The 17,563-nt window shown below is 38.3% G+C and overlaps 1 protein-coding gene across 1 annotated transcript in view; it reads right to left on the reverse strand.

Moving 5' to 3' along the window:
* LARS1 (leucyl-tRNA synthetase 1) overlaps nt 1-17,563 on the reverse strand; it is a 73,683-nt gene that overhangs the window by 13,833 nt on the left and 42,287 nt on the right. The window contains 7 exon segments of the mRNA XM_021702068.2: nt 795-905; nt 1,155-1,295; nt 2,517-2,657; nt 3,809-3,899; nt 4,932-5,115; nt 14,162-14,225; nt 17,047-17,104. Coding sequence (XP_021557743.1) covers nt 795-905; nt 1,155-1,295; nt 2,517-2,657; nt 3,809-3,899; nt 4,932-5,115; nt 14,162-14,225; nt 17,047-17,104 — 790 coding nt within the window.

Here is a 17,563-nt window from a genome sequence, read left to right on the forward strand (position 1 = left end):
TATTTTTTAATTATGAAAATTTCTGAAACAAAATCTCAATAAAGTTCTCAAAAATCAAAGCTAAGGATTTTCCTTCAGTTACCACTTTATGTTTTGCCCATCACTGTATTTTCTCTCTCTCCTTCTCCTTTCAGTGCACCTTAACAATTTGTGTCTATGGATACCTCTTCTTAATAACATGAGCAAAAATTCCACAACATATACTTTGTTTCCATATTTTGAATGTGAAAGAAAAAAGGTAGATGGATTTTTTTCTTCAGGAAAACTTAGAACTATGCTTAAATATTGAGTTTCCTTTAAACACAACAATCATATTTAACAGCTATTTACCTGACAGAGCCAAAAACATTCAGCTCTCCATTTCTATAGGTAATTGTTAAATTGACCATTTTGTTTTAAATCACTCAAAAGCCAAGCTTCAAATTTTTTGAAACATAATGAGGTGAAGGTTTCATGAATCCCAGTGTTCAAGTCAGAACAAACCCAAATGGCAAACTCAGTCCTTTTGCTTCATAATTTTAACCACATATGAGAAAGTCCCACACCTTTTAATTACATATGACTAGATCCACTATATTTTTGTATGAAAGTTTCAGAAATGATAAAAAAAGACGGCAACTTTTCCCTCAGCAACCACTTAAGAGCCAGCACGGCTAACAAAAAACACTCCATGCCTAAGGGTAACTACACGAAGATGACTGTCTTCCTTCTCTCAGACACTGCCAACATCCTAAAACAACAACAGCACAGGCAGGACACAACAACGCTGGGGGAACGTCTGCTGAGAGCATCACCTCGAAGTGATCACGCAGCACTGAAAGGGTGGTATGTTGCCAAGAAGGATAGTTCTTCGCCACATAGATGGTGCAATGTGAAGGTTTCTGAGGTGGCTGCTTGTCAGTCTTCTACAGGGCAAAAGAAAGGGAAAAAACATTTGATCACTCTTGTATACACCAAAAATGAAAGATCCCTCTCTCGGTATATACCACTATTGACTTTAACATTAAGAAGCATACATATCCTCCAAAACTGCATTAGCAGTAAAGAGAGCCAGACACATTTGAATGATAGTGGTCTTAATTTTCATTACTAGTAAATGTTACCTGACTAATCACTTTAAAACAACAACCTTTAAAAAAAAAAAAAGCCTTCACCTTCCCCTTAGCTGGCATCATATAGTTCTTGAGTCGCAATCTAAGGTCATGTGCTACTTCCATGAGATACTGTGAGGAACGTATCAAGGCTTCATCCACGGGACCTGCCAGAGGCCATGAAGCACTCATAATGGAGTCAGGCTTTAAGGAGAAAAAAAAAAAAGTTCAGTGGGATTAAAGCCACACAACTATTTTATGGTTCTTTTTTTTTTTTTTTGATTTACATTTTTTTTAATTTTATTTTTATTCTTATGTTAATCCCCATACATGACATCATTAGTTTTAGATGAAGTGTTCCATGATTCACTGTTTGTGCATAACACCCAGTGCTCCATGCAGAATGTGCCCTCCTCAATACCCGTCACCAGGCTAGCCCATCCTCCCACCCTATTTTATGGTTCTTGATTACAGTTCCATACCAAGACTACCATCTGTAATTGCGCGCTCGGAGTTCAAACTTGACTACCCATAACACACTTCCACAGCCCCTGATCTAATGTTCCCTAGAATTCAAGCTGTGAAGTCTGACTCTACATTCTTAATTAGCATCCATTTGTACAAGTGCATTAATACCCACACACATATGCTCACTTTCAAAGAAAATTATGTAATGCTAATTTGCCTAAATTTAATCATTATTACATAAATTTATACACTCTCAGTTTTTATCCTATTAATACATACAGTATTGAAAGTATAGCTATTTGGTATATGCATCACAAGCACATTTTTACACTGTTCATACATTAAAAAATACAAAAGAGCCTGACTAATAAAGATGAAAAGAAATCATTAAACCAGCCAATCTGTTTATCTACAAGCCTAGGAGAAATAATTGCATTTATCCTCACAGTAAGGAGACTAATACAATATCCCTGAATATGCAGCCCTACATATGCCAGAAATTTTATATAAAACAAAAATATTTATGCAAATATACACTTCCATCTTTGTTTATAAGCTGCTCATAACAGCCGTTTATATCATTCTCAATATTTTCACCTTTTTAACAGTTGGAAAAACAGTATTAGTTATACATGTATTCAAATTAAACATATTTTTTAAATATATTCAAATGTACTTTAACATTTCCTAACAAGAATTATGAGCTAAACAAAATGCAGTCACATGTTTTTAAAATACATCCACTGTGTGTATATAAATAAAGGCACACACACGATGTATCTGTCTAAAGAGGAGGTAGCTTCAGTTTAACCTGTTGTAATAATTACAAGATGATGAATCCAACATTATTCCTGAAATATTTTTTTCAGTCTTTTCTTCTTAAGTAACATTATTACTGTATTTATTTAATAAGGCCAAATCAAAACAGCCCACAACATCTTAACCACATACAGGTACCTTTCCCAGCAGTGTCCAGATGTGCTCACACAAATGTGGACAGAACGGAGCCAAGAGAAGTGTCTGAACTTCAATAAAGCGGAACACAAGGTCTCTGTGCATCCCTTCTATGGCCAATTCACGGTATTTATCTTTCGCAGCCTGTAAGATGTGAAATTATTTGCCATTTTTCTCCCCATACTTCTTTAAAATAAAATTAAAAGAAAAAAATCCAGTGCCTCTATTTTAATGCATTTTTAAGCTTTTAGTCTTTCAAAAATTCCATAATGAATTCTCATAAAGGTTTTACTTCATTTTTTTTAAGTGATCTCTACACCCAATGTGGGGCTCGAACCCACAACCTCAAGATCAAGTGTCAAAAGCTCTACCGACTGAGCCAGCCAGGTGCCCTGGTTTTACATTTTTAACAACTTGCAATTAAATGTTCATCAATCCTTGTCAAAGGATATTATGGTTTTGTATTAATGATTCTCAAGAAAAATTTTTTAAAAAGACATTTTGTAACAGACATAGAAGTTGCACGTGTATTAAGGGCTGATGATACTCTGAACAGCCTATAAGAAAGATATTATCAAAAAGGCTATAAATAGGACACATTGCTATGTTCAGCACTTATCCTTATTTAACCACATCTATGAAAACCAAGTTACATAAATCCCAATGTGATATTTTACAAAACTGATTGAGGAAACCTACATTTTTAAGCCCTTGAACTGCCAAACTTAAGGAAACACTGACACCTTGTGGAAAACATCAGAAAATGCTTGATTTCAAACTAAAGGCAATTAGTTACAATTTTGCCATTGTTTTATCAATTTAAAAATGTTCTCCCAGGGGCACCTGGTGGCTCAGTCCGTTAAGTGTCTACCTTCAGCTCAGGTCATCATGATCCAGGGATCCTTGGATCGAGCCCCATGTCTGGCTCCCTGCTCAGGCAGGGAGCCTGCTTCTCCCTCCCCCTCTGCCTGCTGCTCCCCCTGCTTGTGCTCTCTCTGTCAAATGAATGGATAAAATCTTTGAAAAATAAAAAATAAAAATGTTCTCCTGGAAAATGTGGCTGATTTGTAGATTTAACCTCTTTATTAACTCATAGCTCAATTAGAAACAGAAATACTTAAATAAACACAATAGAGGATCAAAGAAAATTATTTAAAACCACAATCCACTGAAGAATTTAAAAATTGCTTGGCAATATTTTCAGTCTCCACTTTAGATTATAGCAGGAAGGAAAAAGGGTGAAATACATCATATCCACACTAACATATTTTATAACTACTAAAAGAATAGCCTACCTGAAACTCAAAAAACCCTGTTTTCAAAGCTTCTTTAAACATCATCTTTTCATAATTTTGATCTGTTTTTATAATTCCTGCATTCATCTCACTATAGAATAGGGAAAAAAAGATAACTGAGTTTAAATGCAAGTACACAAAGATATAAAAAACTGCCCCATATACTAGTGAACAGTAAAACAGGAACAACGCCTGAAACATTTAAGACTACTCAACCACAAAACCACTTAACTGCAACACAGTTAACGATGTCCTTGTCTAAAAATTTCTGGATGGAAACTTTATTAGGAAGCCCAAAATGCTAGCTTAACAAAGGTGGTCAGGTTTACTTGCTGCATTTTAAACAAGTGACATTGGATATTAAAAAAAATTTTCTCATGCTACCAAAGGCCTTTCATAATTTAGCCTAATCTGGCCCCAATGTGTCTGATCTCCTACTCTACCCTCCATATACTGTACCTCAAATAAATATCACTCTTTCCATGGCTTTCTCCTCTCCCTGTAAAAATCCATTTATTTTTCAAGAAACCCAGAATGCACATGCCATCTCCTGTAAATTTCCTCTATCCCTATAACTATACTTGTAATGGGTTCGATAAGTGTTTTCTTCTCCTGCTAAACTAGAGTGAAGGATCAAGTCCCATTCACCTTTGTAATGGGAATCAGTTCTTAAGATGGCTCCTGATACAAAGATGATGATAAATGTTTTTTAAAAGAAAAAAATTGACATTTCTCTTTTTCTTCGAATCTACTTTTCATTTAACCATGCTGCCCTTCTCTAATGCAAGACAGCATGGTAAAATGGTTATGAGAAAGAAGTAAATTCATAACCCCCAACTGAAATCACTAGCTTTGAAGCATTTAATAAAATACTTAATTTTTCTAAGCTTCAATTTCTTTAACTATAAAATAGAGCAAATAATATCTTTATCATATAAGCTGTGAAGCTAAAATCAGATAATGGATGCAAAGCACTTAGCAGAGTACCTAGAACAAGTAAGCTTGCAATGAATAGTAGCTATTATTAACATCTAATTTACTTTAGGAGGGAAAAAAAAAAAAAACTTAAAAGTGCAGGAGGACTAGGCAACTAAAGTACCACGGGCTGGAGTCGACAGATCACCTGACAAAAACTCTATCATTGAAGGTGCTGGCAGGCCCACTTCTCAGACTGTCCCAGTTGGCCACCATTTCCTTCACCCACTCCAACCAGGTGTACAGACGGAGGATGCCTGCATCGGCCATGGCTTCCACAAAGTTAGCATCTTCAACAGTGTCACCGGCATCAGCCAGAGCCAAACGCATTCCTGGAGGAGGAGGAGGACGACAATGAAGAAGAAGAAGAAGAGGAAGAAGAAATGTGGTTAATGACTATCAACGATGGGTAAACTTTGCAGTTGGGTGTACTGCAAAACCTACATCGAAATTAAGAAATAGCAGATGCTTTAAACGACCGCCATGGATCAACAACAAAAATAAGAGCCACCAAAAGTAGGATCCACAATGTTGTTCAAATATGTGAATCACCTGTATTGATTTGCATACATTTAGCATCAATACATATTTCTTCCCAGGCACATTGGTTGAGTTAATGAGGTAAAGTGGTCTTGAATGAAGGAGAGGAAGAAAATGATAAACTGAAAATACAGACCCCTATCAACATCTCAGCCTCATTTGGAGGCAGCAAAATATTATATTTTAATGCATGAGAGAACACACTGGTGCCTTACATATACAAAAATACATTTAATTTCTTCTTTCTAAAAGCAGATGCTCCTAAGTTTTCTAACAAAATTTTACTTTTCAACCAAAATCTTCCATTCTAAAATATTGAAAAAAACATTAAAAAGACCCTGATTAAATTACAAGACATCCTTCCAATGGAACACTGTATTGCTGCAAAAGAGTGTGGAAAACTCTTTATGTATCAATATGGAGTGATCTCAAATATGAAGTGGTAAGTGAAAAAGGAAAAGTTCAGAAGAGTATGTATTGTTTACCATTTGTGCCTAAAAGGGGGGAGATGAGAACATGTAACATTAAGTTATGGATGCATTAAATATGCTTTCCAATATACAAGAAGCTCAAAACATTTCTTTTTATTTGAAATAATTTTATGCTTAAAGAAAAGGTGCAAAGACAGCAAGAGAATAGACATAAACCATTTAATGGGCTTCCCTAATGTTAACAACTTACATAACCATGGTTTCAAAACCAGTAGCTAACATTAGTACAACTATAGACCTTATTCAAATTTCACCGGTTTTTCTTCTAATATCCTATTTCTGTTGCAGGAGCCAATCCAGAAAACTACATTGCATTTAATCATTTTATCTTCTTGGTCTCCTCAAATCTGTGACAGTTCCTCAGTCTTTGTCTTTCATGACCTTGACATTTTTGATGAGTACTAGTCAGTTATTTAATAGAATTTCTCCAAACTTGGTTTGTCTGATTTTCCTCATGATTAGACTGAGCTTATGAACCTCTGGCAAGAATATCCCAAAAGTGATGCTGTGTGTCTTCTCAGGGCATCACTACCAGGGAGGTACATGATATTGATGCGACTTAATTACTGGTGTTGCAAGCTTTCATCACTGAGGTAGTGTCTGTCAAGTTTTCTCGACTATAAACTGTTTTTCTTTTTGTGATTAAAAAAATATCTTGGCAGAAATACTCTGAGAATATACAAACATCTTGTTTCTTCCAGAAACGTACACCCATTGATTTTGGCAACCATTGGCAGATCTTGCCTATAACAATTATTACTGTAATTTTTGCCTAATGGTGATTTTGTGTTTCACTCAGTCTTTATACATTTATTAATATGAACTCTTCGGAAAGGAAGAGCTGCCCCTACTCCCCCACGTACTCATTTATTCAACTATTATTTAGATCCATATGGACTCACAAATATTCAACCTATTCACTGGGTTACAATCCAACACTATCAATTTATTTCTTAAATTGTTCTAGCTTGGATAATTGAGAGCTCCTTCCAGTTGGCTCCCGTACCTGCCTTTTTTTTTTTTCACTTTAATCACCCAGTACTCATCACAATAAGCATATTCCTTAATCCACATCATCGTATTTTGCCCATCTCCCCACCCCCCTCCCCGCTAGTAACCATTAGTTTGTTCTCTATCGTTAAGAGTCTCTTATGGGGACACCTGAGTGGCTCAGTCAGTTAAGCATCTGCCTTCAGCTCAGGTCATGATCTCAGGGTCCTGGGATTGAGTCCCACATCAGGCTCTTTGCTCAGTGGGGAGTCTGCTTCTTCCTCTGCCCCTCCCCCTGCTCGTGCTCTAACAAATAAATAAATAAAATATTTGGGGCACCTGGGTGGCTCAGTCGTTAAGCGTCTGCCTTCGGCTCAGGTCATGATCCCAGAGTCCTGGGATCAAGCCCCGCATCGGGCTCCCTGCTCAGCGGGAAGCCTGCTTCTCCCTCTCCCTCTGCTGCTCCCCCTGCTTGTGTTCTCTCTCTCGCTGTCAAATAAATAAATAAAATCTTTAAAAAAAAAAAAAGTCTCTTATGGCTTCTTTCCCTCTCTCTCTCCCTTTTTCCATCGCCTCCTCCCCCACCATATATTCATGTTTTGTTTTTTAAATTCCACATGAATGAAATCATATGGTATTTGTCTTTCTCTGACTTACTTCACTTCATATTATACTCTCTAGCTCCATCCATGTGGTTGCAAATGGCAAGATTTCATTCTTTTTATGGCTGAATAATATTCCAGTGTGCATGAGTGTGTGTGTGTGTGTGTGTGTATACATACCACATCTTCTTTATCTATTCATCAATCGATGGACACTTGGACTGTTACCATATCTTGACTATTGTAAACAATGCTGCTATAAACATAGGGGTGCATGTATCTCTTTGAATTTAGTGTTTTTGTGTTTTTTGGGTAAAAGCCCAGTAATGCAATTACTGGATCATAAGGTAGTTCAATTTTTAACTTGTTGAGGAACCTCCATAGTATTTTCCACAGTGGCTGCACCACTTTCCATTCCCACCAACAGGGCACAAGCCTTCCTTTTTCTCCACATCCTCACCAACACCTGTTGTTCCTTGCGTTGTTGATTTTAGCCATTTCTTTGGGTAGCAGAGATATTCTAAAAATATTTGTTCTTCCGTGGCTCAGTCGTTAAGCATCTGCCTTCGGCTCAGGTCATGATCCCAGGGTCCTGGGATCGAGCCCTGCATCGGGCTTCCTACTCTGTAAGAAGCCTGCTTCTCCCTCTTCCACTCCCCCTGCTTGTGTTCCCTCTCTCGCTGTGCCTCTGTCAAATAAATAAATAAAATTAAAAAAAAAAATTTGTTCTTCCAATCCATGAGCATGGAATATCTTTCCATTTCCTTCTGAGATCTTCAATTTCCTTCATCAGTGTTTTATAGTTTTCAGAGTACAGGTCTTCCACCTCTTTGGTTAGGTTTATTCCTAGGTTTCTTATTATTTTGGGTGCAATTGTAAATGAGATTGTTTTCTTAACTTCTCTTCCTGCTGGTTCATTACTGGTATATAGAAACACAACAGACTTCTGTAGATATATTTTGTATTCTGAGACTTTACTTAATTCGTGTATCAGTTCTAGCAGTTTTTTGGTGGAGTCTTTCAGGTTGTCTATATACAGTACCATATCATCTGCAAGTTGTCTGACTGCTGTGGATAGGACTTCCAGTACTACATTGAATAAAAGTGGTGAGAGTGGACATCCTTGTATTGATTCTGACCTTATGGGGAAAGGCTCTCGGCTTTTCACCATTAAGGATGATGTTAGCTGTGGATTTTTCATTTAAGGCCTTTATTATGTTGAGGTATGTTCCCTCTAAACCTACTTTGTTTAAGGTTTTTATCATGAATGGATGTTGTACTTTGTCAGATGCTTTTTCTGCATCTACTGAAACAATCATATGGTTATCCTTTCTCTTACTGATATGATGTATCATGTTGATTGATTTGTGAATACTGAACCACCCGTGCAACCCAGGAATAAATCCCACTTGATCATGGTGAATGTTTTTTTTTTTTTTAATATATTGTTGGAGTCAGTTTGCTAATATTTTGTTGAGGATTTCTGCATCTCTATTTATCAGAGATACTGGCCTTTCTTGTTCTTTTTGTGGTGTCTTTATCTGGTTTTGGTATCAGGCTAATGTTGGCCTTATAGAATAAATTTGGAAGATCTTCTGCCTTTTCTATTTTTCAGAATAGTATGGGAAGAGGGGCACCTGGGTGGCTCAGTCAGTTAAGTGGCTGCCTTCAGCTCACGTCATAATCCCAAGGTCCTGGAATCGAGCCCCACATCGGGCTTCCTGCTCAGCAGGAAGCCTGCTTCTCCCTCTCCCACTCCCCCTGCTTGTGTTCCCTCTCTCACTGTCTCTCTCTCTGTCAAATAAATAAATAAAATCTTTTAAAAAAAAATAGTATAAGAAGAATAGGTATTAACTCTTCTTTAAATGTTTGGTGGGAGGGGCGCCTGGCTGGCTCAGTTGGTGGAGCATGCGCCTCTTGATCTCAAGACTGTTGAGTTTGAGCTCCACATTCGGTATAGAGATCACTTACAAATAAAATCAATCAATCAATCAATCAATCAATATTTGGTAGAATTCACCCATGAAGACATCTGGTCCTGGACTTATGTTTGTTGGGAGTTTTTTTATTACGGATTCAATTTCTTGGCTGGTAATCAATCTATTCAAATTTTCTATTTCTTCCTGTTTCAGTTTTGGGAGGTTATATGTTTGTAGGAATTTATCCATTTCTTTTAGGTTGTCCAATTTGTTGGCATAGAGTTTTTCATAATATTCTAATTTTTTGTGGTGTTTGTTGTTATTTCTCCTCTCTCTTTTGCGATTTTATTTATTTGGGCCTTTTCTCTTTTTTTCTTGATGAGTCTGACTATAGGTTTATCAATTTTATTGATTTTTTTCAAATAACTAGCTCCTGGTTTCATTGATCTGTTCTTTTGTTTTTTTAGTTTCTCTATCATTTATTTCTACTCTAATCTTTATTATTTCCTTCCTTTTGCTGGTTTTAAGGTTAGTTTGTTGTTCTTTTTCTGGCTCTTGACTATAAGGTCAAGTTGTTTATGTGAGATTTTTCTTGCTTCTTGAGGTAGGCCTATACTGCTATAAATTTCCCTCTTAGAACTGCTTTTGCTTTGTCCTAAAGGTTTTGAACCGTTGTTTTCATTTTCATTTGTTTCCATGTACTTTTTTATTTCTTCTTTTATTTCCTAGTTGACACACTCATTTTTTAGTAGCATGTTATTTAACCTCCATGTATCTGTGGTCTTTCCAGGTTTTATTCTTGCTTTGTTTTTTTTTTTTTTTTAAAGATTTTATTTATTTATTTGAGAGAGAGAATGAGAGACAGAGAGCACAAGAGGGAAGAGGGTCAGAGGGAGAAGCAGACCCCGCGCTGAGCAGGGAGCCCGATGTGGGACTCGATCCCAGGACTCCAGGATCATGACCTGAGCCGAAGGCAGTCGCTTAACCAACTGAGCCACCCAAGCGCCCCAGGTTTTTTTCTTGTAATTGACTTCTAGCTTTGACTTCTGACTTTCATAGCATTGTGGTCAGAAAAGATGCATGGTATGACTTCGATCTTTTTAAATTTGTTGAGGCTTTTTTTGTGGCCTAATATGTGATCTATTCTGGAGAATGTTCCATGTGTACTTGAAAAGAATGTGTATTGTGCTGCTTTAGAACAGAATGTTCTGAATATATCTGTTAAATCCATCCATTCCAGTGTATCATTCAAAGCCATTGTTTCCTTGTTGATTTTCTGTTTAGATGATCTGTCCAGTGATGTAAGTGGGTGTGAAAGTCCCCTACTATTATAGCATTATTATCAATTAGTTCCTTTATGTTTGTTACTAGCTTTTTATGTATTTGGGTGCATATTTACAATTCTCACATTTTCTTGTTGGACTGTCCCCTTTATTATTATATGGTATCCTTCTTTAACTGTTGTTATAGTCTTTGTTTTAAAATCTATTTTGTCCATATAAGAATTGCTACTCTGGCTTTCCTTTGACATCCATTTGCATGACATATGTTTCTCCATCCCCTCACTTTCAATCTGCAGGTGTCTTTAGGTCTAAAATGAGTCTCTTGTAAGAGCACCTGCCTGGCTCTGTTGGTGGAGCATGCAACTCTTGATCTCAGGGTTGTGAGTTCGAGCCCCATGTTCAGCGTCGAGATTATTTAAAAATACAAACGTTATTACGTTTGATGGAGCCACTGAGTTTCCTAAGTCTATTCTCTTTTTGCATAATTCTTTTCTCCTCTTTTGTTCAGTTTGATTACTTTCCATTACTCTGTCTTCTAGGTCATTAATTCATTCTTCTGCTTCTTCTAGCCTGCTGTTCATTCCATCAAACATCTTTCTCATTTTGTCTATTGAGCCTTTTCCTCTGTTATGGTATTGCTTATCTCTGTGTTAACGGTCTCAAGGATGTCCTCCACTCTTTTCTCAAGCCCAGTGAGTACCTTATGATCACTGCTTCAAATTCTCTATCAGGCATGTGACTTATATCTGTTTCACTTAGATCTCCAGCCATGGCTTTGTCCTATTCTTTCATTTGGAACAAATTTCTCTGTCTTCTCATTTTGTCTAAATCTCTGTGCCTATTTCTGTGTGTTAGGAAAGTCAGCTATGTCTCCTGTTCTTGAGGGTGATGGCCTTATGAAGAAGATGTTCTGTAGTGCCCTACTGTATAGTATCCCCTGTTCCCCAGGGCCTGGTGCTCCTAGGAGTGTCTCCAATGTGCTGCATGCGCCGTTTTGTCCTGGCCACTTTATCCTTCAGGCCAGTGATCTGCAAAGGCTCTCTTTGCTTGTTGTGGGCAGTGTTTGGTCCCTGGCCTGAAAGTGGTGGCATTTTAAATAGGTGTGCTCTGATCTGCTTGTGAAATGAGATCTGTCGCTGCCAGAACCAAGGACACATCAAACTCTTAGGGTGAGAAACACAGTGTGGGCAGGGGTTTGAGCTGGTCTTTTGGGGAAGGGAGCCTGCCAGGCTGGCTTGACTGAGGCAAGCATGACTGGGAGTAGTAGTTTTACCAGAGCATGGAGGGGTGGGGCTTGGTGTAAGCAAGTTAGGTGGCAAGTGTCAGCACTGTGCTGCTTCCTGCAGGTGGCCCTATGCATATGCTAAGGGGTGGGGAAGGGAATCGGCACCTGCCAATTCCTTTGCTCCTGGAAGGGTTTTTCTGTGAACACTGCCTCTCTGTGACATGCAACTAACCTCCCCACTGTGTGCCCCAGGCACTCTTCAGATCACTTTCCATTCTGTATGTCTACACCATGCTTGCTAGCCTTCTCTCCAAGAGCAGCCCCAGTGTGCTCTGAGCTCTCCCAGAGCCAAGCACAGTGACCTTTAAAACTCCAGGCTTTAAGCTCCATTGGTTTCAAGAACTCATGAAATTTTGGCCCTCTCACTTTCCAAGCCAATTGCTATGGGGATTTGTTTTCCCTGTGCACTCCCCTGTGTACTAGTTTGTCTCTTGCCCTTCTCTGCAACTGTGCCTACCTACCTCCCCACCCCCTGTCAGTGGCCATGACCTGTTTCTCTCCCAAACCACATCTCTGCACTTCCTACCTTCTTCAGTATACCCTCTCCTCTGTCTTTAGTTGTGGAGTTTGTTCTGCTAGTCTTCAGACAGATTTCTGGGGTATTTAGGATGATTTGGTAATTATCTACTTGTATGCATGGGACGAGGTAAGCCTCGGGTCCTCCTCCTACTCTGCCACAATCTTCTGTCTTAAATAAATCTGTGTCCTTGCAAATGTCCTCATCCTTACTGAAACATTTCCTCATTCTCTGGCACCCTAAGATGCTTCATGCTCATCTTGTATTTTTCCTACTCCAGCCCGCCAATCAATCACTTCTCCCAGGCACCCGAGTTCCATTTATTGGAGAATGGTATTTAGAAACCAAGATCTAAATGCCAGGTGTGTCCCTGCTACTAGTGTGTTACTGCTCATAAGCCCTCTCAGCAGACACGGCTAGGGAAATGTATGCACATATACTAACGTACCATATACGGCTATGTTTGGTTTTTTTTTTTTTACCTTTTTTTTTTTTTTATCCTCTGAGCCATGTCGGGATTGTTATTATCACCAACACAACAGTCATTTAATAGAAAAACTGAAAAGTCTGCAGCATTTCTTCTTGCTCCTTTCAGTGAGTGTTATTCTTTTCGGTCCCCCCGCCCCCTATGCTGGCCCCCGCCATAGTATTTCTTGTTATTTCTCATTACACCTTGTAACTAATTATTGTTACATAATATCTCTTTTTATTACTCTCAGTCTTTATTTTATTTTATTTTTTAGATTTTATTTATTTATCTGACAGAGAGAGCAAGAGAGCACAAGCAGGGGGAAAAGTAGAGGGAGAGGGAGAAGCGATGCGGGGCTTGAACCCCCGACCCTGGGATCATGACCTGAGCCGAAGGCAGACGCTTAACCATCTGAGCCACCCAGGCGCCCCTACATCTACGTTATTTTTACGTCATTCTGTCTGTATATAAAATTAAAACCATTGGAAATTGCCAATTCCAATCCAACAACACAGGGTACATTCTAGCATTCCCCCTTTATTATCTGTATCTTTTTTAATAGTGAGCTTTCATCCACAATAAATTTATTTGTTCAATCCCAGTCCACACATAAAATTAGTTTCAGAATTGCTAACCTACACCTCATGTAAGAAATAGTTTTACTAATTACAGTATTTGTGTGTAGTTCTTTTTGGCTTACAGCGTCCAGTCAAAACACTGTTTCTTAAAGTTAGTTAGGTTAGTTCTTTCCCAATCCCTTCAGCATGGCCTCAAACTGTGCTAAGCCAAGATCCGTGGAAAGACATGCCATGAGGACCAAAGCAATGAATGGTTCCTTCAGATCAGACAGTGCATTTCTTCCCTGGACAAAGTAATGATGAAATCAGTACTGAGGCCAAGGAGAAAATATTTCTTGAAAAAAACGAATGATCCCAGGTTCAAGTCACCTATATTTATATCAAGTATGAAGGAAATTGGAAAACCTTCATAGTCAACATCTCTACAAACCAACTCTTTAATCTTACAAGTAGTAAGAAATTAGAAACAAGCCAGGTAGCAATTACAATGAGTTTCTTTTTAAAAAAGACTCTAATAATCTTAGCTTGAATTTGTTCCTAAACAGATCACATCAGCAATTCTTACATTGTTTATACACAAAAGAAAATGTATTTTCAAGTACTGGAAAAAGCAAAGAAAAAGCAGTAAAACTGAAACAATAATTTTAACTTGCCTTCTATAATCTGAAAAGAATCAGACCCTATATAATAGCAATAATACTCACCATCGGCTGAAAATTTGTCAATTGCTTGGGTCAAGGTGAGGAAGTTGCCTGTGGACTTCGACATCTGAAACAGAAAGTCAGTGATCAGGCATTATTAAGAATATATATAAATAAAATAAACCAAATCAGCCAAATCAAAGTAAGTAAGTTAGCCACAATCAAATAAAGACAAAAAAAAAAAATTAGAGGGGGAAAGCAAAAGATATCTTGCACTAATTTTACAGAGGTGGAAACTGAAATCCAGTTAATAGAGTGACTTATCTAGGTCACTCAGCTAGGCGGGGACGGAGCTAGGACAGGTCTCAAGTCTGATACTCAATGCACTACTCTTTCCAGTAGGCCATACTGCCCCCTAGAAATCAGTTTAGACATGCATAATGATTCCACAATATCTCTGGAACATTACAGCTGGTCATAAAGAAGAGCTTTGGAGCAATGAGAATCATTCAGAAATGAATGGACTAGCATATGACATCAGAGTTAGGGTTTTAGGGAACTTCGCTGGCTTCACAACAAGTGGTTGTTTCAAGTTGTGCTCTACCTTAAGGACACCACATTTAAGGATGCACTGTGCACGGCCTGCCAATCTTTACTATTTAAGGATTTGCTGTCTTTGGGGCACCTGGGTGGCTCAGTCGGGTAAGGGTCTGCCTTCAGTTCAGGTCATGATCCCGGAGACCTGGGACCGAATCCCACATTGGGCTCCCTGCTCAGCAGGGAATCTGCTTCTCCTTCTCCCTCTGCCTCTCCCCCTGCATGTTTTCTCTTGCTCTCTCTCACTTGCTCTCCTGGTCTGTCTCTCAAATAAATAAATAAAATCTTTAAAAAAGAAAAGAATTTGTTGTCTTTATCAGAACTTTGCTGATACCAAAGAGAGGTGATAATCCAGTCTTCTACTACATGGCAATAAAGTATCTAGTTCTAATAAAATCAGTACAATGTATAGTACAACAACGTTGAGACCAAAGAAAATGCCACGTTATAACACAATTTATATTTATATACACACATACACATATATACAAACATGAAAATGTATATATATAGTGCCACTTTGCCTTACAAAGTAAAAAATGAGTTTGATAACCAAAAGTCCTTGTTGATCTAAAAAATCTATAAAAGAGCCCATGCTTCTAATCAAAGAGCTGTTTTTCAGTCTAATATAGAGATTTTTTTTTTTTAAAGATTTTTATTTATTTGACAGAGAGAGAGAACACAAGCAGGCAGAGCAGCAGGCAGAGAAAGAGGGAGAAGCAGGCTCCCCACCAAGCAGGGAGCCCGATGCGGGGCTCGATCCCAGGACCCTGGGATCATGACCTGAGCCGAAGGCAGACGCCTAACCGACTGAGCCACCCAGGCACCCCCAATATGGAGATTATTTTAAATGCGGGCACCTGGGTGGCTCAGTCGGTTAAGCGTCTGCCTTCGGCTCAGGTCATGATCCCAGGGTCCTGGGATCGAGCCCCGCATCGGGGTCCCTGCTTGGCGGGGAGCCTGCTTCTCCCTCTCCCACTCCCCCTGCTTGTGTTCCCTCTCTCGCTGTGTCTCTCTCTGTCAAATAAATAAATAAAATCTTTAAAAAGAGAGATTATTTTAAATGAACTTTTTTATTCCTTTTCAATATTAGGGCACCAGTTAAAAATGATGTTTCATTTTGCAATTCATACCATCTGCTATTTGTTTAAATCTATACCTATTTTCTGGGCACCTGGGTGGCTCAGTTGGTTAAGCGACTGCCTTCGACTCAGGTCATGATCCTGGAGTCCCTGGATCAAGTCCCGCATCGGGCTCCCTGATGGGCAGGGAGTCTGCTTCTCCCTCTGACCCTCCCCCCTCTCATGTGCTCTCTCTCATTCTCTCTCTCTCAAATAAATAAATAAAATCTTTAAAAAAAATAAAAATAAAATAAATCTATACCTATTTCCATTATGACAGATATTTATAGCAAAGAATACTCTTTTCCAATTAATATTCCATCAGTTGTAGCAAAATTCACTGATTGTAACAAAATCAACTTGCTACAAATATTATCACTAAGAAATAAATAACAAAGCAATTTTCAGTTTAGGTGAGGAGGGGTACCCTTTTCAAATGTGCACAAAAGCATCACAGGGTAAGCAAGGGCTTTGTCATGAGGTTTGAAAACATTGATTAATGAGATAAAGTCTTACATAGCCTATGAAAAATCATATATATTAGTAGTTTTAACAATACCAGAAGCAGTAGTAGTATAGAGAGATATATAGTATATTGCCTGGGAAGAAGCATTAAATAACAGTTAAGAATCCTACAAATTCCAAAGCTCTATTATTTTAATTCAGTGGCTGACCACAGTATAGAACAAATCCCACCAAATTATTTTCTCAACTTAATGAGAAAGATATTCTAGGGTCACAATGCTAGGATTTTTATATTTCTTATCTCTCTCCCTCTCTCTCTCCTCCAGTCACAATTTGTGTCACCTTTTATCATTCTAAATACAAATGTTAAAATAGGTAAGTTTTCCCAGTCCCACCCCTCACTTAATACTATTTACTCCAATCACTCCCTAATTTATGCTGGTAGTCTTAAACATTTTAAATGGAAGATTAACACTGATTTTTATACTCTTCATTTCTTTAAAAAGTACAACTTCTGGGGAGCCTAGGTGGCTCAGTTGGTTGGGCGACTGCCTTCAGCTCAGGTGACAATCCTGGAGTCCCAGGATCAAGTCCCGCATCGGGCTCCCTGCTCATCAGGGAGTCTGCTTCTCCCTCTGACTCTCCGCCATCTCATGCTCTCGCTCTCTCATTCTCTCTCAAATAAATAAATAAAATCTTAAAAAAAAAAAAAAGTACAACTTCCTACATCTGAAAAGTTTTCTGCAGAATTTTAAACTTTCTTACCTTCTCAGAGTTGAGGAGGAGATGTCCATTTGCTCTCACAGCAGCAGGCCACTTGTCACTTTATAGGTAAATGTTTAAAGACAGAAAACAAAACTTTAAGGTTCAAGTTTAAGCTTAAAAAGTTGAGGTAAATGCTGAAAGATTTGTAACAGTCTGCTAAGACAAATGTTCAAATGTATGGAGTCCTGCTCATAACAGGAAACAAATGAAAACTAGAAGTGTCCATTAGTAAAGGACTGGTTACATAGGCATACAATGAAATACTATGTAATTCATTCAGGCAGGGCTAGATGTGTGAATATAAATAGATCTTAGAAACATTACATGGGGAAAAAAAGTGTCTACAATGTGGCATCTCTGTATAATTTAAAAAAAAAAAAAAGCATGGGGCACCTGGCTGGCTCAGTCAGAAGAGCATGACTCTTGCTCTTGGGGTCGTGAGTTCGAGGCCCACGCTGGGGTAGAGATTACTTAAATAAATAATCTGATGCTGGTTTTTTCAGAAACATGTCATCTA

The sequence above is a fragment of the Neomonachus schauinslandi genome, chromosome 7, assembly GCF_002201575.2.
Source record: "Neomonachus schauinslandi chromosome 7, ASM220157v2, whole genome shotgun sequence".
Classification (NCBI taxonomy): domain Eukaryota; kingdom Metazoa; phylum Chordata; class Mammalia; order Carnivora; family Phocidae; genus Neomonachus; species Neomonachus schauinslandi.